At 22.4% G+C, this 26954-nt stretch overlaps 2 protein-coding genes across 4 annotated transcripts; both read left to right on the top strand.

Annotated features, from left to right (window-relative positions):
* The first annotated feature begins 1535 nt into the window (after positions 1–1535).
* On the top strand, positions 1536–14534 carry Tk (tachykinin). The gene is made up of 5 exons (XM_011504911.1): positions 1536–1690; positions 3468–3722; positions 5360–5566; positions 7150–7282; positions 14183–14534. Exons 1-5 carry the CDS (start codon positions 1571–1573, stop codon positions 14194–14196), a joined length of 729 nt encoding a protein of 242 aa, XP_011503213.1. The 5' UTR covers positions 1536–1570; the 3' UTR covers positions 14197–14534.
* A 6126-nt stretch (positions 14535–20660) lies between these two features.
* On the top strand, positions 20661–22147 carry LOC105366461 (COMM domain-containing protein 4). 3 transcript variants are annotated; one of them, XM_011504909.1, is made up of 7 exons: positions 20661–20777; positions 20851–20914; positions 20995–21063; positions 21129–21168; positions 21568–21768; positions 21833–21979; positions 22049–22147. In XM_011504909.1, the coding sequence occupies exons 2-7, from the start codon at positions 20912–20914 to the stop codon at positions 22090–22092; spliced, it is 504 nt and encodes a 167-aa protein (XP_011503211.1). In that variant the 5' UTR covers positions 20661–20777; positions 20851–20911; the 3' UTR covers positions 22093–22147. The 3 variants fall into 3 exon arrangements, with proteins under 3 accessions (XP_011503211.1, XP_011503210.1, XP_011503212.1); XM_011504908.1 differs by having other exon boundaries at positions 20843–20914; XM_011504910.1 differs by having other exon boundaries at positions 20851–21063.
* The last annotated feature ends 4807 nt before the right edge of the window (positions 22148–26954 follow it).

Genomic DNA, 26954 nt, shown 5'->3' with positions numbered 1-26954 from the left:
AAATATTTACTACAGTCAAAATTTACTATTTATAATAATCAAAAATCCAATTATTTATTTTATTTATAAATGCTTTCATGATTATTTGTTGAAATTTCATATTATGATAAAGAAATTTCATGTTTATTTATAAAATATCCTTTGATAACATAATAGATATATAGTACTTCTTTATTATTAAAAATTTTAATTTAAGAAAATTGTCAAAGCAATAACATTATTTCTACATTATTTCAACAAAGCACACTAATTATTGTGTTTATTATTAACTATTTATAAAACATGAATAATATCTTATAAACTATTTTATATTATTTATAAAATGTAAAATGATCAAATTTAAAATCTCTAGCGTTGGTTATATATTTTATTGTTAACTCCAGTCATTTATGTTTGAATGTGTTATTATTATACTTAAATAATTTTATATTTCTATTTACTCAATTAAATAAAATATGAATATATTTTTGGTTTTACTGTACTACAATATTATTCAGTTCAAAATAAATTTCTTATAGACAATTTTACGTAGAAAATTAAAAAGAAATGTTATATTATGAATAAATTCCTTCAAATTTCGATGAAATTATAAAAATCGATTAATAAAAAATTAATCGGTATATTTTACTTGGCATATGTAACTCTGAAGATATAACAATCTATATAATATAATTAATTACCATTTACAAGATCAACTATTTTATCATTGATATTAATTATAGTTGGAAGCAATTAAGTCGGAATAATTGCCAAATAATATCAAAAAAGGACACGAATATAATTGTATTTAATGTATAATTTAATATTTAATTTTTCATATATTAAACACATAATATAAAAAAAACTGGAAGTTCTAAATTATCTATTTCATGATACATTAAAAATTGTAATAGTATTTTATTTTAAATTATTGAAACAAATAAATAATAGAACAAACATATTTTATATATATAAATTTTATATAAAATTAATTGTATTGATGTTATATAAAAAATATCTTAAATAGAATAATGTATAAAATTGAAGTGCATATTATCAATACTTTTCTAAAATTAATATTCTCAATAAAATAATTGTTATTTTAATAATTGACCAATATTATCAATAAATAATACTGAATATATATATATATATATAAACTGCGGTTTTATTATAAAATAATAATATATATTTGTTATAATAAAAAAAATAAAGGATAAGTCTAATTGTAATTTATTAAATACAAATATTAACTACAAATATTAGAGTAACTTTATTTTTAATAAAGAAATTAAATATAATTCAAATTTTTTTATGTATTATAAAATTTATTACTGAAGTCATTATATTTTATTAAGTACTTGAAGAATGTATACATTTAAAAGACAGTAAATTTGATTTTAACCACTAATGTATTATACGGCATATCTTTTATTTGGGTTGTATTTACTTTGGGTGAGTAAACTGTCGAATGCAAATAATAAAACGCATTATGATAAAAATACTTTTACAAGACAAATAGAGTAATCGTGTATATACTTTTTACAGAATGCACATCACTGGTACATCGTCTCTTACGTTTGTGGTTTTCATGGCATCTGCCCTCGCTGAGCATTCAGCGCCACAGATTGTCCAGAAAATCACTAGAGACCTCACTCATGTCGAAAGCAGCAAGCTGCCCGACCCCAGATTCGATCTGAATAAGTATCAGGTATCTGTTTATTTGACCTTTTTCCTTTACCCTGCAGTTGTAAGTACATGTTGAAAGTATTATGGATATCAATTTATATTATAAATAGTTTATAATAATTTATATTATGAAATAGTTCACTACAGTATATATGTGCGTATTTATTTATTAGAGTGAATATCATTCTTCTTTTTATTTTTATTATAGAAATTTCTCTACAATGTTTTTAATTTATATTATAAATATGTCTAAACTTTTAGATTAGAAAATTAAAATTAAATATATTGAATTTAAGACATAAAATTTAATAAACCATAATGAATTGTGAATAATAGTTTATAATTATTATTTTGAACACTTTACCAATAATAACAATTAAAAATATTTGCTTATTTAATTTCATACATTTTCTGAAATAAAATAAGTCTTTTTTCAATATTATTATTTATCTTCCACTTAAAAAATTGTTTAAATTTGATTAGTAAAACTAAGCTCTATAATCTATATATATATTACTCTTGAATTTCATAATTTAACAATTAATAATATATATATATATAAATCTGTAAAAAATTACAAACCAAAAATTTTACATAAATTTCCAAAAACTCCATCCAGTTTAAAAATATTCTAAGATATTTTTAAAGTTAAATTCTATATGTTGTGTTCTAGAAAAATTGTCCTGAATATAACGACATTTTTCTATTTCACATGAAACTAACAAACTTTTTTCAATTTTATAATAATTATAATATAAACAATATGTAAATATTTGTCATTAACTAAATATATAAAAATATAAATAAAAAATATATAATTATAATATTCTTGTTTATATTTCTTGATTATTAAAATAACGCGCATTGATGTTATTTTTAATTATTATGTTGATGTTAATAATTTCATGAAGAAGTGAAATTTATTTTTAAGTATATTTTAAATAATTCAAATATTTATTTCTAATCATCAATTTATTGATCAATCAATCAATCATTCAACTTCATGAACCTTTCAACAAAATATTTAAATTTACAATTTTATAGACAAAAATATTAAAAAATTAAACTTTGAATTCAAAGTTATATATAAAGTACGCTTTGTATTTTTAGAGTTGTTTTCTTGCGTATTTTATAATTTCTTTAAATACACATTTGGAAAAATATTTAGAATTAGTTTAAAATATTTTGAATTTGCTAATTTAAAATATCTTTCAAAATTAAGAAAATGTTTTAAATATTAAATTTAAGCATCCAATGTAAATTGAATTGTATTACTTTCTTTTAATAAAGATATTTAAATTTTATATTTTAGTTATAATAATTAAATAAAATAATTGAAATAAACAATAAATTAAATAAACTGTACGTACTTACATCTGAAGATTTTTAACTTATATGGTGATATACAAAATGAATACTTATTTCTTTAATACTTTTACTACGTAGGAATTAATTTAGTGACAAATAGAAGCCAAAAATCATAATAGATTTTGAATAATTTATTCTTGCGCCTTATTTTTTGAATTTAAATATCTGTATATTTAATTAATTATCCAAAAAAAATTAAAGGTATAATCTTGATGTTGCTACTCCGTATAAATACTGAGTAAGGCAAATAATTTTATATCTTAATTGACGTAATTAATTGAGACTCACTGACTCGTCTAATATAATTAGGTACAGGTTTTCCAACAAGCCCTTCGCCTATGCATTATTCATTATGCAGTTGATAAAGCAGATGAAACGAGATTGAAAAGTACAAAGCATGAAAAAGAATCTGATGCGCTGGTGTTAAATAGGAGCTGCATGAGGCGAACAACAAGCACCTGAGAGTCCCGGACAGCTACCTGGAACGTCTACTCTTGGAACGGATGGAGAAACGATCATCCATGCGTGGATTCCAAGGTATGCGCGGCAAAAAGAACGAGTTTGATTTGCCTCCATTCTTCGCTGTGCAGATTCCGGAGTCTTCGTACAATGGTCTCGGAAATTACTACAATAAACGAGCACGTATGGGTTTTCAGGGGATGAGGGGCAAGAAGGACCTTGAGGAGGTACGTTTATCTACTTCGTTTTAACTGTATATAACCCCAGTTATTTTTTAATGTATGTCAGTAAATATATAGCTATTCTTTAAGAATGCAATAGCAATTTTGCTTTGTACTAAATGTATATATATATCGTAAATCCACGTAAACTATTCTTCGTGGAATTTCTAAGTAATACTATGTCAAATATATCAATTCGGTTCATTAATTTGAACGAGTATGTGTTTTTTATTATTTTTGTAATCTTGGCTTGAACTACAAATATTGTAGAAATAACTATTAAGTAATGAAATTTTTATCTAATACTAAAAATATTTATTATTAAATTAAAAATTTCTCTAAGTTAAAAAATAAGTAAATCAAATGTGTAAATATATGTTGTATATTATAAATGTTTATAAAGCTTCAAAGACAAATATTCATTTTTAAATTATACTAATTCAATTATACAGTAAAAAATTTATATATATATATATATATATAAATATATGCATATATGCTAAGGTACATAAAAAATAATGTTAAATTTTACAGTTAAATCGTATAGGAACACAATTATAGTATAATATTGAATTTTACCCATGAAATAAAAAGATAAATTAATTAATAAATTCAATCAGATAACCAATAAATTAAATTTGTATAGTTTCAAAGTTAAACATAATTTTTAATTTATTTGTTTTTCAAAACCTTATATATACGTATTTCTTGAATAATATAAGCAATTATATTTTCTTAAAAGCGTACTCGGCATATCTAAAAAAAAACATAATATAATAATCAATTATTCACAATTTTATTTTAACTATTCAATATAAATAATAAATTATTTATGATTTTATTTGAACTAGTTAACATAATTTAAACAATTAACTTTCTTAAATTAAATTTATTTATTATTTATTTCATTTTATTATATTGATCTTAATGTTTTTCTTCAAATCATGTCTACATAAATATCGTTCTTTGTATACATCTTTAGACATAACTCAAAATTCTTTTAATTTTTTGTTTACTACTTTTTGTTTAGCTATATAATTAATTTATTTAATTTAAAATAATAAACATATACATTCCTTTAAATCGAATCAAAGATGTTTTTAATTTTATAACATATTTTAAATATATTTTATAAAAATATAATAGAACCAATGTGTTACGACATATAAATAGTGATTATATAATTAGATGTATAAAATATTTTATATTTTAATAATAAATTTTATCTTTTTTGCTATATTTTTTAACGTTTTATATATGTTTTATTCACGTACATCAGTTAAAAATTTATCTATATTAAACGAATGAATGAAATTAGATAGATGTAATCAATAAATGTAATAAAAATTAAAAATTTTGTGTAATTTTTTTATACAATTGCTAAGTATTTTATTTATAAAAAAAATTAAAAAATCATAATTTCCATTGAAAATGAATACAATTAATCTTCAGACTTCCTTCATAATATGATATATGATGAATATTATATATTATTAGCCTTTATATTGTATACAATGAATGTGACATGCACCGAATCAAAAGATCTTTTTTTTTACATACAATGAAGAAGGCGAACTCAAGAGATCAAATACTTGAAAATTGAATGTTGATAATATAAAAATGAATATAATTCGATTCCACAGATGCTGAATGAGATGGAAAAACGTTCAAAAATGGGATTTCAGGGCATGCGAGGAAAGAAATCTGAAAATTACGAGGAGCAGGAACCACAGATCATCGAGGAATACCGTAAGCGAGCACCTATGGGTTTCCAGGGTATGCGAGGTAGAAAGAGTAGCTTCCTCGAAGAGCTTGATGAACTTGAGAAACGAGCACTACTCGGATTTCACGTAAGGATGATATTAGTTAATAACTTTTTTACGACTGACTTTTAATGTTATTATCTTTCTTTTTATTAATTTGTAGTTTCATTGCTGCTAATGTATGCCGTTTCAAAGCAACTCTGAAATAGGCTATGAAGCTATTTATAATGGTTACTTTTTAAAAATTCTATATAGATACTCATATGTAAACTGAATGAATAATTTATGACCACACTTATAAAGAATTTTTTATATGAAATTTCATATTTCACAGATAAATACGGTATAATCATTTGAAAATTGAAGCAGTATGTAATAAAATGAAAACTACTTCATAAAATTATATACTTCTATGAAATATGAAAATTCTATGAAAATGAAAATATGAGTTCTTCTTAAAAAATTAATATTTATTAATAAGAATTATGAAATGTGGTCACACTAGTATATATATGTATGTATGAAATGATAAAAGTAATAGGATAAAAGTAATAAGCATATTTATCATTTGTATAATATCATTTATATATAAATTCATTATTTTTATGTAGATACATTTATAAGGAAAAATTTATATATATATATATCATAATTACGCAGCATCTTTAATTTCATTTTATTTTTTAAGATTTTCTATTCATGGTACTATCTACGTTCTTTGATATATTTGATTTTTAATTCTGATTATAATTCAAGAATCGTATATAAGTATTTATAAGTTTTTAATATAATGCAATATGTATTCTGCAAAAACAATTTAAATGTGATGTAAATTACATCTTAATAATAATATTGAGTTAAAATAATATTGAATTACATAAGATTATACACTTTTTATTTAATTTAATATTTAAAATAACTTTATGTTATATCAAGAAAAATATGGTTTCTTTGTAATATAATGTAATAATTATAATAGAGAATTAAAATTTTTATTAAAATATTGTAATGATGTAGTATAAGATATTAAAATTTGCAAATTAAATTTATTTTTCATATTTCTTTGTATTTATTTATTATTAACTACTTTTATCTACTTCTTTTTTCATTTTTTCTTATTTTTTTGATCATTTTGAAGATTTAATTAATTTCTTATTTGAAATCATTTTTTTTAATTTTCTAAAAGGTCTAATATATATTTTTATATAAATATTAACATAAAATAATTAATTACTATAGTATTCATATATATACCGTATGCAAATAAACTTGGTTACAAAAATGGAATTGATATCGATTGTATTACTTGTTACACGGAATTTTATATAGAACAAATTGCATTTAAAGTTATAATCGTAAATTAATCATATTACATACTTTATAATTACGTTATGAAATATGTTATAAGCTGTATTGTCATTAATTTCATTATTTTATTTTTAAGGCTGGAGAAATAGTTATTTTAAATTGAGTGTTTTAATCTATAATATCGAAAATTATATATATATATAAATATATAGATAGATAGATAGATAGATTTAATAAATAATATTGAAAAGTTTTAATATTCATTTAATTATATTAAATTGAATGCTATATGTAATCATTAACTCTTAAACGTTTTCAAAATACATTACTTACAATAATAACCGGAATGATTATTTTTATAGGGTATGCGAGGTAAAAAAGATATACCATATGAGCGAGAGCAAATACCAATGGATATTGATGGTTATGTAGAAAAACGTCCAATGATGATGGGCTTCCATGGAATGCGCGGCAAACGAAATACAAATTATTACGGTAAGTCTGTATATTGATATAAAATAATAGATTTAATACAAATTTGAATTCACAATATAATTGAATTTCATAGAAAGAAGTAAAGCTTATTTTAAAAAATTTAAATCAATTAAAAATTATATTAAATTTTTTAATTTATACCAGTATAAAATGAATATTTAAAAAAGAACCTTAATTGTATTGATTAATTGTTCAAGGGTTTACAAATTAAAGCATACTCTTAGATTGTACTATAAGCAGGCATAAATAATTTTAATAAAAAATGTATGAAATATATATTTCTTTATGTTTTTGATAATTTTAAATTAGTTTTAAAATTTATGTCAAATATAGAGACAAAATATATGAAGTGAAAATATATTCAGAATTATTTTTCAGTTGAGCTTCTCTTAAGTAACTTAAAATGGTATATGTTTAGCAAATATTGTTAATAAAATTTTCTTTTATCATCTTATCTTATATTATATTTATTCCAATATAAAATACCGATATTTCAATTAGGCTATCTTAGTTAAACTCATATATTAATTTCTCTTATTATTGATTGTCATAGTTGCATGCTTACATTAAACATATTTGTTTTAAATACATCTAGTATAATGAAAAAGCAGTATTATTAAAGCACTATTATATAACTGTATGCAAATTACACTTCTGTTTAAAATTTCTATTTAAAGCAACGAAAAAATAAACTACGCAGTTAATTGCTTATTAATAATCAGAAAACAAGAGAAAAAGAATCGTTGAGCGAAAAATAAGCAATTGGAACTTTGACAATCACGAAGTTGCTCGGGCGCGGCTTCGACCAGATATTTAAACAACATATAGCGAGAATGTGTTTTGTGTACCTCGGACGCTGGACCTGGCAGATGGCCGCAGGTACGAAAAACGTTCGCCCTATCGTTATTTCGGCAACCGCGGCAAGAAAAATCCGCGCTGGGAGATGCGCGGCAAATTCGTGGGTGTACGAGGAAAGAAGTGGACAGGGTCACCGAGACTGACCGTGCCGGTGAACATCTATGAAGAGCTAATAGAAGAGCACTAGGTAAAGCGAGTTAACGATTTAACCATTTTGTATTCTTTGCCAAAATGTGGCATCACGAGATTTTATTTTTTTCTGATAAACCATTGTAAGTCCTCAAGAAACGTATGTACAATTTTTACCAAGCATGGATTATTGAGCTCTTGTAATTTGGAGTCTTTCTGAACTTTTAAATACCAATTTTTTTCTTTTAGTAGATGGCGTGTAAGTGAATAAAAATATAAGTAATAATTATAAGTATAACAGTAGTAGTATTCTGCTTCGAAATCATTCGATAGGCTGCCCATTACTTATCGAATTTTATGTGCATTTACTTTTGAAAGTTAAAACGCTTTTAATACTTGGTAAATCTTTAATAATATACAACTCATTGCTTTATAGCGCCATTTTCTTCCGTGAATTTGCAATATTCATTTGATTGGCTTATTACTTTTAGCTATATTATAAATGTATGATTTGTATACGACTATATACACAAAAACTGAAAGATAGATTTTTAAGATAGGGCCGGAATCCCATGGTTAAGTGCTTTTTACTAGTACCTTTTCATTAAAATCTAATCGAACTTTTAATAAATAATAGTTTCATATAAGCAAAACATTATTCATAAACCTTAATCATAAAAACCGAAAGTTACTTTAGAAAAATACGAAGAATCTGATTAAATATTTCAAAATATTTCGTTGTTGCCTATTATACAACTATGAGAAACTCACCGTGCTACGGTTCTTTAATGCTTCTCATAAGCTGTACAGTCTAGTTACTTAATTTAATTATTGTATTTATAAATAGTAATACCCTATTTCGAATGCATTATATGTTATAACTTTGCAAAATAAATAATGTAACTAAATCCTTACATATTCTAATTTTAAATATATAGCCAGAGTAATGAAAACTAATTCAAATTACTGCACTTACACGACTGAATAACATTCAAAAAATTTAAAATAGGAATAAATTCCATATAAAAAATAAAAACTCGAAGCGACTTATGTATGGCCCAAAAGAAATAAAAGGACTCGCATTTTAATACAGAATTGGTTATCGATTGTCCACAAATGTGGCTACGGAGAGGATTGAGTGCCAGTAAGAGCAAGTGCCAGCGTGCGTCAGACATCGGGCGCCGTACAGTCGGATATATCTTCGCCAAAAATCTTTGCCCTCACATCATTGTACCAATTGACCTTCTCCTGTGTGATTCCTTCCTTTCCGTTCCCTTTTTCGTGCTGTTCTGTGATTCTTTACAAATACATGTCAAATTTAAATGTTAATAGATATATATGTATTATATTCTCCCTTTTATTGACCTTTGGATCTTTTTTGTAATCCAACAATTATCTTTGGCTTTTTTAAAAGATATAACTCAAATGTAATCAATTTAGTTTCAAGTATGTTTGATGTTTATTTTTCGTAAAAATGTTCTTTAATTATAATATTTATCTGTAAAGTTTGTATTTTTAACAAAGATTATTTTTATACTCGATATCCAAACTCGATAATTGATCATTCATTAAAAAACAAAATGTTCAATAATTTCTATTTTACATTTCCTAATATAGAACAATTATACTATAAATACATAACGATTATGTTATAGATATATGATATATTTTGTTGGCAGAAATTCGTAAATTCATATTTAATTTTACTTAGTATAATATTATCAATTATGTACAATAAAATAATATATAATATTAATAATATAAAATATATGATAGAAAAATATTATATATATAATACATATACAATTTATATTTAATTTATATTATGAATATATTATAATTTTAATTAATATTATATAAATAATACTTTTAATTCTGAAGTATTTTTTAATAATCCAGAATTTTTAATTACATTTTATTTACATTTCATGTAATATTAAAAAGTTTTCATAAATTAAAAAAATTATATTATATATGAATGAACATAGATGTACTTAAAGAAATAAAATTATATGTAATAAATTAATTTATACTTAATATATAATGGCAATTTAATGTGTCTATAAAAGTTGAATATATTAATATCCCGGTTTAAGTCTCCTAATTAAATAATATCCGTACGAAATCACTACTTTCATAATTTTACAAAAACTAATTTAATTAATGTGTTACGTATTTGTTAAACTAATCTTATAAATGTTAAGATTAAACTGTATTTAATCTTTAAATTTTATTTAAATTTTATTATTTCTTAACGATTCAAACTTTTATCTATACAACAGTCTATTTATATTTTTCTTCTAATAGTCTTATGCAATTATCATTTTTCTATAAAATCTTAGTTAACATTATTAACTTAATTAACATTATTGTAATTTTAATATTATATTAATTTTATTTCTTTTTAATCATACCCAGTTCAATTAAATATAATTGAAAAAAATAAATATATTTGTACAATGAATTAATGAGTAAAATACAATAAATGAATAAGAACTTTTAATTGTATATTTACTTGTATACCGATCTTTGATTACAAATGTTACATTTTTCATTCATGCAAATATTAAAATAAAAAATAAGTTTTAAATTTATTTATAAATTTATTCTTACGTCTATATATTATATGTTCCAAATATAACATTTTTATTTATAGATAAGTCAGATTTCTAACATACGATTCAAATAATGAATAGAAATAACGAAAAAAAATATATTATAAATATTTATGGAAAAACAAAATAAAACAGTAATAATCAAATATACCTACGAACTATGTAAAAAAGGTAAATTCCATTAATTTTAATGTACTAAAAATTTATTATAATATTTAATTAAACGAAAAACCTTATATATTAAAGTATATTACATAAAATTTATATATTATTTACAAAAACTCTACAAGCATATAAATCGAAAATTTTATTTACAATTCATTTTCTATAATTGATTTTAAGCATTTACTTAATAATGAATATTATTACATAATATGTAAATAATATAAACATTACACATAATATTTTTATTTCGTTGCAGTAATTTTTATTGTAGCACAAAATTAATATGAAGATTTTTCATTCAATATACAAAGCATCTATTAAAATAGTTTTTAATTTTATTTCAAGGAATGTGCTTGAAATTTATTATACGTATTTTGCGTGTAATCAAATAATACGTATTGTACGCGAGAAAATTTGATTATTTGTAAAAAAATAATTATTATTCTAAAATATGCTTCTGAAGTTTTTAATTTTTACAGAATAAAAAAATAGTTTTATTATTATTATAATTTCATATATATAGTCTCATCGATTTCTTGCCATTCGGAAAATATAACAATGAAAAGTAAAATATTTAGATTTGTGTGTTTAATCTATACTAGTAATTATAGAACTATATTGTAAAATAATTGAAAGAAAAGTATAGACTATATTAACTTATAATACATTAATATACATTTAAAGACAATTAAAAGATTTGGACTAAAAATTAATTATAAATTTGTATAAAATTAAAAAATAATCTAAATGGAAAAATTCATGACGATTAAAATCTATATATGAATTTTACTTATTATGGTATTGACTAAATACCTGTATATTTAAAATTATTTAATCTGGGTTGGAAAAGAGAAATGTAAATGTTATACCCGGATACAAAAATTCCATATAGCTTTTGTTTTTATATGTATCATTATTTGTCTGCTAGATAAAATTAATATATTAAACATACTTTGATAAAGAAGATCAATAATATAGTATTGACTATTCTTATCAGTTTTTTTATTAGATAATAATTAATAATGGGTTACAGTAAAAATTACAATAATAATTAATATTAATATGACATGAAAATTCATAAGATTTTAATAAATATTGCTATATAATACTTGAATTTAAATTTGTATGAAATTATAATGCAATTATTTATTTTGAATAGTAAAAGCATCACAGACTGGATAAAACACTTAAACAATAATTTTACTACTTAATGAAAACTGTTAACTGTTTTAAATAATTCTTTTTAGTAGATATCTGTTTATTGTATTAATTATATTTAAACTTTATTTTTATATTTTTTATGTTATTTATAAAATATGATTTGTATAATAAAAATAAGTTAATTTTATTCTTGAATTCTTTAATAAAGAAAAACTTTTCAATTAATTGTTGTACAGTCATTATTTAAAAATATTTTTTACTATTTAAATTTTGATAAAGACTTTTAATATCTATCGTATTCATGGAAATTTTAAATATTTAATTTGAATATTTTATTATTATAAATTATAATATTTCCAGATATTTTGCATTTATTTCAGCTCCATTTGTGAAAATAGAAAATATCAGTAAAAAATAAAATATTATTTCTAAGTACTTCAATAAATTATTAAAAAATAATAACTACAATATTTCTTGGATCATTTTATTTTTTCTGAAATCTTTGATTATACGTAAAAACTTTTTTCTTATCTCTAATTATAGATAACTATTAGATCAAAATATCTTGTAACTGTAATCATTTATCTCTTGATTTTTTTAAGATATCAAGATTTTTTGTTAAAAATGTTTATAAGGCATCAGTTTCTTTTAAATATAACTAAGTTCCATCTAATCTGATTCATATTCTGAATAAGGATTCATGTATTTAAGGCATTACTGGTTAATTAATGCTATTAAGTATAATACTGAAAATCAATATTAAAAAGAGTAATTATATTATTTCAAAATTCGAAACAGTGATTTTAAAATCGTAACTTAATAGTCGATATTTAATATATGTTTTCAGACTTTTTTTCAAAGAATAAAGTATAATTTCTAGACCATTATACTTTGGAAATAATCTTAATATTAGTCAAGTATTTTTAATTATTAAATTTCCACTAATTTTTTAAATAAATAATAACCAATATGATGTCTATAATTATTTAAAAAATTATAATATTATTTATAAATGAAAAAGAAAAATATGGAAGAAATATTAAATCAATAAAAAATTGTCAGAGATTTATTTTTATTACAACGATTTAAATGTCCATAAGCGATTTTAACATTTATTTCATTAGATAATTTGCATTCTAAAATACATCTGCACTTAATGCTATTGATAAGGCAGTTTAGTAACAATTTATATCCGTGATATATATTTTATAATAAGCAAGCGATCGTTTATTATTTACGTGAGCGTGTGTTATGTATAATCACGAAAAAGTTAAATTAAGTCTTACATATTTTTATTTATGAAATGTTGATATAGAATCATGCTTTTTCTATGTTATAATCTACATTGTATAATATTATTTTTACATTTCTGAATTTAGATCTAGTTATACGTTAAGAAGAAAAAATTAAATTAATTAATAAAGAAAATATTTTTTATACTAGTTATTCTTGCTTAAATATATGAAACATTTATTATCATTTTAAGAATAATTTACATTAAAAACTGAGAAGGCAATTAAGGTAATAAAAATTTATACTTTTAATCTATTTTCATATACAATATCTCTTTTAAATAACTAAGAAGTATAATAAAAAAACCTCTTAGATGCATCATTGATCAATAAAAAAAAATAAATAAAAAGTAAATGAATACTGATAGCAATAAAATATTTCTAATATATGTAATTTATTAGATAAAAATTGCTAGTAATTATGATTTATTACTGAAGGACACATTTATAAAATGTTCAACAAATACTAGTAGTTCAAAAGTAAACATTTTAAAAGCATCATTTTTAACATTTTATAAATCTTATTCCAACCTTACTTGAAGATAACAACATACTTATATCCTTACTTGTATCCTATTGAAGTAATAATGCTTTTAAAGAAAATGCAAACAAACAAAATCCATGGAGAATGATGAACATGCAAATAATTAATCCTCGTTTACTCTATTTTTCTGTTATAGAACAGCAGCAGTGAAGTTGCACTATGGACGGCTCTGAACGATGAGTAATGGCGCCGAATTTAGCACTGATCCGGGAGGCAACGACGTGGCTGGGGGCGAATTACGTCACATCCGACCCCGGCCTTTGCCCGCTGCTCTCTCAACGACCCCTTATAAAATATGTTTTTTAAAATTTCAGTTTTTTTGTTAAAGACTTTCAAACACTATTCACATTCGATTCTTTATAAGTCTTTTCCTTTTGTGCCTCTGAACTTTTCTTTGAGATATCCAGTATTATCATGATTCGTCGTCGATATATATTGTTAATATGCGGTTCAATATCTACTTGAAGTATTAAATTTCATAAATGACCTCTCCCTCCATGCTTAATTTTATTTTTTATTCGGTTCTACTTATTATTTTTTCAAAGATAATATGTGTATTTTGATTATTAGACTGTATTCGCATCTTATTGAGTTTATTATAAACTTAATTTATTTTATATCATACTTTGATGAAACTGAATAAGATAATTTACTATAGAATATTATTTCAATAAAGAATATATCGGTTTAACATGATCATCATATTTCACTTTTTTATTTCTTTATATTTATTGTTAACATGTTTTTAAAATATAATTAGATACCAATTGAAGCTAAATTTTGGAGAACAATATAAATAAAAATTTTATTGAAACAATACATAGTTTTCTTTTTATGGTGCGTGATTAAATTGGAAAATATTTTCATACATCTAGTAAAATTATTTTAATAAAAACAAAAGTCAAAAAGATTTTTTAGTAAACAATACATATATGCTGATATATCATTATTGAAAACTTAATTTATAATTTCGTATCATCTTATTATGTTCAATTTCAAAGATTAAATAAACCGATGTATCATTTATAAGCAATGCAATGTGAAATATAATAATCTAAGTGAAAAAGTTTATAACTTAAGCAATTAAGTTTAAACGTAGAGAAATAATTTATTAAACACATGCACACGCATACACACATAACTGTTATATGCATACATAGACATGAAACTATAAATGTTTAATGATATATTTTTCTCTAAATGTAAACAACTAAACTACATCCTGTAAAAGAATTGAATTTTTTCTACACAATATCATCAATGCTAATCGCCTTTACCATATTTTAATTCTTTTTATCCTACCGAATATGATAATCAGAGAAGAACATTTTTAGTCATAAACAATGAAGAATAAATAAATAAATAAATAAATAAATAAAAGTATAAATAAAAGAAGAAAGCATGGAAAAAGAATATGTCTATTCATAAATAATTTATTTTATACAAATATGTATATTTTAACACACTTCTGTACTTTAAGTTTTAAAAGAATTATGTCTAATCAGGCATTACTAAAGTCTAAAACATTAATTCTTTTATTTCCGATTTTAAAAAATTTCGATTAGAAAAATTGAATTGATGATTTTAACTTTATTGATAACTTTAATTTTAATATATATATATATATATATATATATATATATATATATATATATCAAAATTAAGGTCATCTATGTATTTTCCATTTTTTAAATAGAATGAATGAATTAAAATTATATAAGCTTATTTATAATGATATAACATGTCCCATATATGAAATTAATGGTTAACATTACATAGTCGGTAAAACCGTTATATATCCTTTTACTAAAACAGTATATCCTGAAATACACAAACACTTTTATAATATCTAATATTAATTAAAATATTTTCTAAATTATTTATTTAAAATATCTTTAAAAAATTGAAAAGCAATGGCGAATTATACAAATTCACAATTAGTAATGGAATAATTACATAATTAATTATTATTTTTATTTTAATATAATCCTTATTTTGTTGTAGGAATATATATTACTCAAATAAGTAAATATAATGAATATATGATTAATCTATTAGCATTATTTATATTTCAAATCTAATCGAGTTTTATGAGCAATAAACATTATTATTTATAAAAGGTTTTTAAAAAATATTCAAAATCATGTATCCATAAATGTAAATGTTTCTATAAAAAAATCAATTCAGTTATTTACGTATTATCTTTTGCATTTTTTAGTTAGTATTTGTCCAAGTGTAACATGATATAAAATGAAATTATTTGGTTTTACTAACAAAAATTACAGATTTATATTTAAAAAAATATTAAAGATACTTGAAAATATTATATTTATAATAAATGGTATTTTTTCTCATATCTGAGCCAAATCAGTACTGGATAGCAACGTTTTATGTTGTATATGTTGTAATATTCAAAAACCATTTGAGTGGAATAGTTTTATCCACTTTATTTTAATTCGTTTTAATTTATGATATATAAACTACAGAAAAAAACAATATAAGTTCATAGAATGAACTAGAATTTCACAGAGACGTTATTTAATATTTGAAAGTCTAGTAAAATCAGTAAATTTTTCTTAATGGTTCCAATAAATAATTATATAAATAAATGTTATAAATTCTGTTATATATTTTTAAATTATAAAATATATCTGTGAATATTTCGCCAACAGTTTGTTAAACCATTTTACATTTATTTGAAAAGTATATTGTTTTAACATTCGTAACAAACTAGAATGAATAAAATAAATTGCAATTATTAGATATACTAATGCATAATTATATCCAATTTCATACTCATGATTTCACATTTTTATTCATATTGTAAATTATCCATTTAAATTCACTATATCAGTGTTTGAAATCATATACTAATAATTTATTATATTATAAGCAGTTGCTACTGCAGCTTTAATACATGTAATAAAATAAATTTTACTAATGCCTGATATAATATATGTTATAATATATGATATAATATATGTTAATATATATATAGGATTTATGATAAAAATATTTTATTAATTAGTATTTCCCTTATCGAGTTGTTGATTAACATTTAATTTTATATATGGAAGGAGGAATTAACTTAAAAGAAAAATTCGATATACTTAAAACATTATTTTAAATATTAATAATGATATATCTCAATTATTCAATATTTCATAGTTACATATTAAACTATAAAGACTTAAACAAAAATCATTAACTAGATCTCCAATCTAATAATTGAAGTATCACAAGAAATAGAAAAATATTGAAACGCACCAACTGAATTATAAACATAAAAAACAACGATCAACAATGAAAATTTCATATTATTATCATGCAGTAAATAATTAAAAGAAATAAAATAAATTAAATTAACACTCTTTAACTACTCTTTTTAATGAACTTCTTATATATTTTTCCAATGAATGAATATGAAATAAAAGCGAATTATCATTTATATATAAGAAATTCTCACTTATCAATTGAATCCAGTACCTGGTTTATGAATGAATTTGTATTAAGGCTTTTAAAAATATATAATTTCAATATTTTTCTTGTGAAGCTAAATATGCTATCGAGTTTAGAGCCGAATCATGAGTGCAACATTCTTCTTTTCAGCACTTTCTCACTTCACTCCAAACACATATGGCTATCAATTATTGTCATTCATTTCAAGCTTTCCGTCCAATGGATACCTTCATCTAAGCTACTGTGAGAAAATGAACAATTTAATAACAGATTAAAATTTAAATCAAACTACAAAGTCATGATAGAGGTGGCCTCTGTAACGTGCATCTATGAATCGAATGCAAATTAAAATTGCCGAATGCGTTAGTATAAATAAAATATGTATAAGTGAAGAACTTCGTCAACTGCACAATGTAAATACAACCACGCTTATTCGACATATGATGCGACGGTAGAATTTCAAGAACCCATATATCAAACAGTAATTTTTATTTTCCATTCTTAAAATGCATGCAGAAACAAATAAAAAACGTAAAGATACATTATTCCTGTTCACATATCGATGTATACTGTATAGAAAGAAGTGAGAAATATATGTGTCTACAATACTTCAAATGTTTTATACTGTCTTTGTATTTTTATTATCTCGGCCCTAATTATAACGGTATTCCTAGATCGTAGATTTGCCTTTTATTATTATTTTCCTTTTACAGAATCTGACTTTACATACCTTTAATTGACATTGTAAATATAAGTAAATTATTTGAAATTATGGATCAAACTTAATCATGACATAAAACAAGTTTGTACATATTATCTATGAATATGTTTAATTTTGAATAATACATATACATACAATTTTTGATATCTCAATAATATATTCGTACATATGTAATTAAAGTATTTTCATTTTAAATATTTAAAATAAAATAATTTTATATTTAGACACTAACATTGAATATTGTTTCTTTTTGTAAAATAAGATTTTTATTTTTTAAAGATTATAAAATAATTATATACACACACGTATAAATGTATAAATACACAAACAAAATGTATAAATACACAAACAAAATGTATAAACAATTAAATATTACAAATAGTCTAGATACTAAATGTATGTAAAGTTAACGCACGTCACACGCACGGCACGCGCGCTCGGACCGGGACACGCACTCGGACGAATGTTTATAAACATTACTCGACAAACCCGAGCAAGTTTTACGACATGAAATCCAATATACTATCAGATCACACAAAGGAAGAACGCCTACGAAACTTCTAGAAGTTTCGTTTTCTTACCCTACAAAGAAATTTTCGGCATAACAATAAACGGCGGCACTGTTGCCGGCGTTACATTCCGCTGCATGTATATTTAAGAACAGCTTGCCATGCGGCGACGCTCATTGTAATCCTACTTCGCGCTTACTCAACTGTAATTGCCGCTCAGTGTTTAGTATAAACGGTGACGAAGACACGTGGCCATAAATTCAGCAGCCTAGTTAAAAATACACGTGCATAATTAAACAGGAAATCGGCAGATTTTAGTAGTGATTTACAGTGAAGCCAGTTGGAATAGTAATCAAAGAGCACATCAGCTACGCAGCAAATCAACACACCTTGTCAGTAGTTTATAAGGTACATTTTTTATATTAATAAATAAGCTAGTCACACCTCGCGTAAGAATAGATAGGGCAAACTTACGCTCTCTCGAACTAACACTTCGAAACCGTACAGGCCCTCAACAGTCGATACAAGTGCCGCTATGCGTTAAGTACATTGTCAAGGACAGACAACAATAGATCGACTAATCGACTATAAATACTATCATTAAATCATTCAAGAGCTCGAAGGATTATCATTAATGACTCTTACCTGTGACTAGACTTTTTTACGACATAATTGATTACTCACCAACTTCCATAACCATCTTCACCATATCAAGTATAATTATTCCGCATATCAACATACTTGATTCAAACACCATCTTCTCATGCTGTCACATGAGCATGATTGACTACACAGACTAATGTTTACATCAACATAACCTCAACTTCAAGACAGTCATATCCATAGAATCTACGATAATCAAGACTACAAGGACACCCCCTCATTACTACAATAGAATAATCTTCTCTCAACAGCATTGCAATATTATTATTATTATTAACAACCAATAAACATTGTTTTACTAAAATACATAATATTTTTCAGCCCTTCCACTTATTATTTCCTTTAAGGTTATCATGACGAGAGACTAATCCACTGAACTATTGAATTCGCAGTTCGAGCCATAAACTAAATCTTTAAAATCGAACAATAGATATATATATTAAATTTATACTGAAAGTATTACTATTTAATTTTAAACTAAAGTTATTTCTAATAAAATTTGTTACAGTATAATTTTATAAAATGTTCACCCAGCACTCCAGTGCTTTAACATCAATGAATAATTAGCAGTGTGAAAAGTAAATGCCTATTGAAATATTATCTAAGAAAATCGTTATTTAATTTCTTTAAACAAGGTTTTCATATTGTTTATGTATCAGAAGCGGCTTCCCTTTAATTTTTGTCCTATTATTTCCTACTTTTTTCTAGTTATGTTATATATATAACTATTATGAGATTTTGAGCTGTATCATATGATACTTTTTAGAAATAATATATGATAAATTCAATAAAATAGCAATGTAGCATAACTATAGACTATATTTTATGTACTATTTTAAGACTTATTTTATTATGCATTTACAGTTGCTTTTTATATTTGCAATTGCATGTGTATATATGCAAATTTAAAAAAATTAATATGCACACCTTACTAAGGCACATTATACAATATATATATATATATATATATATATATATATATATATATTGAATTTTTAATGAAATACTAATTAATTTAACTAATGCTTATAGCAATTTGATATATTCATGGAATAACAAATTATGTAATAATAAATAGTAATTTTCGATGTAAAAATTTTGAGTATAGTTGCAAATTCATGACACAGTGGCGTTGCTTAACAGTGCGACCGCGCACACAATATTTAGATATCAATACATGATAAATGCAAATCGACAAATTATCATTATTCCAGAAAACTGAATAAATATTGGTATTTTATAATTTTTAATACGAGAAAACGTTAGTCAAATAATTATTGAAAAAATTATTTTTTTCTAAGCTGCCAAATAATTTAGTTTATGGAAACTATAAGAATCTATTAGTGTAGGTTATCAACTATTGTACATCTTTTAAAATGGTACGAAATTTTATATTATTTATTATCTTACATAAATAAATTATTTAGACACAACTATTATTTAGAAATTTAGATTTCTTGGAGATGTTGACTGCCCTGATTGGTTACTTGCTGAAATTTACAATCTGTCTCAAATGGTATATAAATAATTATTTATCTATACATATTTATCATATGTATTACTCATTTCAAACAAAGAATATCAACTTTTTTATAGTCAGCCTCAAAAATGAAAATCATAAGTAATGTTGTAATTAAATCAATTACAGAGGAAGAAATTGTTGGTGTAAGTTATTTTAATATTTGGACCAATTAAAAAATAATTTCTGATTTTTGTTTAATTTTTTATAGGAGGAGCAGATAAAAAAACTTGTTCATGATATCAGATTAGGTAAGTTGTAAATACCAATCATTATTAAATACTGTATTAGTAAAATACTGATTAAATCTTCTAAATATATTCCAAACAAATAATTTATAAAAAATTATATCATAGATTTTGTTATAAAAAAACTTAATTTTTGTTACTTATAAATAAAATTATGAATCAATTGTACATGAAAAAAGTATTATTATTTTAAATCAAAATTTGGTTTTATTTAACTCAAATAAACTATGGTTTAGTCAATAAATTACATTTTTAAGTATCTTAAATATGAAATTAGATATTTGTAAAATTACATTCAGAAAATTATTGTGATTTTAAATTCCATTTAAAATATAAAATTTATGATCTAGAAAATTACCATATGATAATAACTTATCAAATACCTTTATATCTTTTATGAAGAAGTTGGAGAGATAAAAGCAGTTATTGCTGCTTTGGATATGATATTTACTTCATCAGCAAGAAATAGTGTGTCTTCTACAGATCTTAGTAGTGAATTACAGCAATTAGGATTACCAAGAGAACATAGTACAGTCATTTCGAGGCTGCACACTGAAAATTGTGCTCAACTTGCTGCAGTATTAACAATGCAGTCTTTAAGATGTAGGTTTGATTTTATTAGAAAATCATTTAATTTATCAATGTTATAATTATTTTTTACTTTTAGTAAGTAGATTGTCATCAATAGAAGCTATACCTTCTGAACCTACAACTCCATTTGCAAAAGTTGCATTAAAGATAAAAACTTTAGGATACAAGGAGAAAGAAACAATAATTAATATACCAAAAGATAAATTGAGTGAATTACTTACAGGTATTAAAAATCATTGTTCTTTATTATTTTTTATTAAAACAATTATTTAAATTATAAACATGATTTCAGAATTGAAAAATGTACGAACACTAATGGAGGAAGTACTACAATAATTTTATAGTACTTTAATAAAATAATAATTAATCTAAGATTGAAATTATTGTGTTTATGGAATATAAGAAATAATATATATAAATATTTAGCGATATATTTATTGAAACATAATTTTGATAAATCTACATTTAAATATAAAAAAAATTGCTTGACATTCTCAATAAACAAAATATATATTACTATTATATACACTTTTACAATGTATGATTGATATTAGATGAATTAAATATACATTAAGACACATCTGAAATAAAATTATTGAATAAGTTTATTTTATTTTTGGATAAATGAATATACAAAGTTTACACTTAGTTTTCAAGTACAACGTTCAAATAATATTAAGACAATATGGATAGTATCGCTTCTATTATAACTACGCCAGGTTACATTTTCTTCGTACTTTTCACTCTAAATTAAATAATTTTGTTATTATAAACAAAAAAATTTAATAACATGAAATTATGACACAATTTTCCACAAATAATCTCGACTAGTTTTAATTTAACTCGTTAAATGGCTATAACATAAGCAAAAATAAGAATTCCTAACAAAATTTAGTATATAATTTTTTATAATTATATTAAAACCTAAACTCTAGAAATACTTAAAAATAATCAATAATTATTTAAGATGGATTTGAGTATTTAAAAAAAAAATTCATTTTTTGTATAAATGTGTAAGCCATCAGTATTATTTTTATTCCTAACAAAATCCAAATGAATACTGAGGCTAATCTAATCAGTCTTTATACAATATTTTATTAACTTTCCTTTACTTATTTACTTCTACAAATTATTTACATTCTCAATAAATATAAATAACGATATATTTTTCGGAATCACATAATGCTGAGTGATTTTTTAACGTTTGCATACATATTTTTTAGTAATTTTATTTTAAATATGATAAAATTGGTGTACAGGCTAGTGATCTGATTCTGATTTTTTTCATTAATAAAAACATAGAAAGTAATTTGAACAACAGTCTTTCTTTGATAGACATTAACATCTTTTGTTATTTTAATTAATGTTAATTAAATTGTTGTTAGCAGTTCAAATTATATGAATAATTAATTTATACACTAATATTACAAAAATTTTCTTATCTGATTATAAATAATGCTATTACAAATATATAATATTTATTATAAAAAATAATATTTAAATTTATAATTATATAATCTTAAGCATACAAAAAATTTATACTTTATAGTTATTCTATATAAATTAACTTATAATTTACATAAAACAAAAAAGAATATAGTCTATATAAGAAATTAATACAACTTCATTTTTTCAGTTTTCAATTAAATATTCCCATGTATTACTAGACTTCTAGTATAACTAAATATAAAATCTATTAAAAAATGACTTCAAAATATATAAAATGCACCATACAAGTACAATTTACTTTAAAGTAACAAAGTGCTGGTTCAAGTCATAATTAAAAATTTTTGTTTAATAACAAAAATAAACTACATAATATAATTTTTTGTTAGCTTACAGTTCAATATAAAAATTGAAATAGCTGAATATAGATAGTAAAAAAATATCTCTGCAAAAAGATAGCATGTTCTCTTACTCTCCTGTTATTTGTTCATTCATAGTCAACAAATTCTGCTTTTTCTTATTATGATTTACTTTTACGATAAAAACATTAATCAGCTCAGATGTTTTTACTGATACGAAATTCAATTTAATTGAATATTACGTATGCTATATGATGATGATTTATGATGATAAATTAAGGTACGCTCGATTTTCGAGGTAGACAATTTTACATTTCTATTGTCATTTTTAAGGTTAAATCTCCTGACTTCTTGTTAAATTACAACTATTGGTTCTTAAATCACAATAAGTGGAACTTGATTATTACTTGCAATTTGACTTATTTTTTTATGAAATTTATTCTTTGCAAGGAATGTAAAATTTTTTTTAATATTTTTAATTATATTCTTACTAAATATTTTGTATAAGGTAAAATACACATTATGAGTTGTGCAAATGAATAGATTGCCATAAAAAATACTTCAATTTATGCAATATTTCATTTAACTTCATAGTTACAAATAATTTCAATGTAATAATATACCATTGCACGGTCGTGTTTAACACATTAGAATATTTTAACGCATGAAATTCATAATTATATTGGATATTAAATATGCCTTTAACAAAAATAGACTTAGAAACTAACATTTGCTTCGTGCGTACAAATTTTTTTTATTTTGTATATATATAAATACTGCAGACTTTACTTTGTTATTATATTAGTTAAGAATCAATATAAAAATGCAAGTGAACTTTTCTTCGACATCTTCTAAAAATAGAAGATTTATTTCCAAGAAAATTGATATAACATATGTTCGTGCACTGATATGGAAAGTTTGAAAAAAGTTTTGATTTATTTTTATTAATTTAATCCTAAGTTTATTAGACTTTAAAGTCAGAATTTATCTTTATCATTTTTTTTAATTTAAAAATTATCTAAAACAATAACCATAAACTTGCATAATTTATTTAATATTTATATAATTCATTTATATAAATGACTAATTATGATAATTATTCTTTTTTATTGATATATATGATTAAGTATATGTAAACGGTATTTTACTACACTGTAATCGAATTTTATATTTATATGTTCCATATTCTAAGTACTTATCAACTAAAATCTGTAATTATTAATAAGCAAAAAATATATAACATATAAAGTCCAATATTTCACATTAAATTTTTTATATATTCAATTATTGAATTGTTTTAATTGAAAAAATTAATAAACGCTTAAAATTTTAATTCACAACCAACTGTCTGTGCTGATAATATCGTTCTATATAATGTTAAAATTGATCAATCATAAAATTTCTATTATCGAAAATTGAGATCGATCGAAAGCTGTCCAGTATAATCTTTACTTTTAAAAGCTTTACGTTTAATCAATGTGAATGTTTTACCACAATCATAATTTCCATACAAACTACGAAACCTTTCATTGCTATTTGATTCATACATTGACGCTGAGAGATTGTTTGCGCTGGTCCATTATAGTTGATATGTACGATCAACAAGACATTTTATTCATCATGTGATGAATTTCGTGTTGTCAATCACTACTTATTGGTCATTCTCCAAGTATCAATCAAATATTTAAATTTCATCAGTTTTAGTTTAGTTATTTCTAATCCCAATAGATATATATTGCAGAAAAAATTTTAAATATTAAACATATCTATTACATTTTCGAGGATTTCAATACAGTACTTGAAAAAAAACTAAAAAAAGAAATTTTTTTTATATAAATACTTTTATAAATCATAATTTTTAAAAAATTGCATGACAAGAGCAATAAAAATTTTAAACATATGAAGAATATGAATTTTTATGCAATATAACTGTAGATAAAGTAATACTTTTGTAATTGTGCAATATTCTTTTTCTATTATTTTGAATATACGTTATGAGTGCTATAAATGCATGTATTATATTGTGTTTTATATTTTATATCAATAGGATTTACTTGTGATGAATCACAAATACATTTATTTGCAAAAAATGTACTAATCAATGATAAAATAAAAATATTAATAGTATTTTCTTTTCTCCTTTATTAAATAAAATAATGACTATACTAAATGTAATTACTTGTAAAAGAATCTCTCTAAGTTCTTTCAAGAAATGGCAGTAATCTATTTATAAATACTGTACATATTAAAATGTTTGAAAGTTTCATTTTTTTTTAAATAATACATTTAAATATTGAATAAATTTTTTTATTTTAAAATTCATTTTAAAATGGTTCATCAAAAACATAGCCATAGCAATTGATTTTTGCATTAATCATTGTATCTTAATCTAGCCTTAATTTCATCTATTATTTTATCACCTTCAAGGTGATAAAAAGATTCTGACGCATATTATATACATATTAAATTACTCTAATATTATAAAATATTTTTTTGAAACAAAGCATTTTAAATAAGTGCTTACAGCAATGTACATAGATTTATCGCAACAAAATATACAATGCTTTTTCTCGATATATAAAAAGCTTTTTTCCAGCCATTCATACAAAACGTTTTCAACTCAGTACCTTACAAACTACTTTCACTATTAGACATTTTTAATTTCTGTGTCTTCGAAATGTATACTTTTTATTTATTTGTAAAAATATTCCGATTTATTTTAATTTATCTATATTGTAATCTACGTTTTATCTTTGTTAAATCTGAGATTAATCTTCGTTTTATCGTAAATTTGAGTTTATTTGTTAATTTTTATCGTGTTTTTATAATTCAGTGAATGAGGAAAATAAAAGAATAAATAAAAAGTAAGTATTTCGAAGTGACAAAAAGTGTACATGTCGCTTCTGTATGCACGAACCTTAGTAAGAGAGCGATAGACAATGATTATATTATAATCATTAGAATAATTAAATATTTTCATTTTATTATTTTTACTTAAGTCTTTTTTGCTATATAAATACTACGTTTGTCATTACATTGTATAGATCATTTAAATAACAATGACATAATTTTCTTTATTTATGTTTCAAGGCTTTTATAAGTTATTATTAACTTTCTATCATTTGCGAGAGAAAATGTTAAGATTCTCGAAAGTGTATGATATATTCTGAAATAACCATTGCATCAAAAATGAGAAAAGGATTTCTTAAACAGATTTTGATATGTATTTTTTTTCCCAAGTCTTTATCGATAATTGTTTAATTATAAGTTTCAAATCCTCTTTGCTAAAAGTACCACTATTATCAAATATTGGATATATACCTTGAGCGATTAAATTTCCACATCTAATTTGAAGTTAATTACCATATCATCATCTGGGAAGAATATAATATA

Source organism: Ceratosolen solmsi, unplaced genomic scaffold (genome assembly GCF_000503995.2).
Source record: "Ceratosolen solmsi marchali unplaced genomic scaffold, CerSol_1.0 scaffold4, whole genome shotgun sequence".
Lineage (NCBI taxonomy): Eukaryota > Metazoa > Arthropoda > Insecta > Hymenoptera > Agaonidae > Ceratosolen > Ceratosolen solmsi.
The sequence above is the reverse complement of the archived record's forward strand: the minus strand, read 5'-3'. Positions and strand labels throughout refer to the sequence as shown.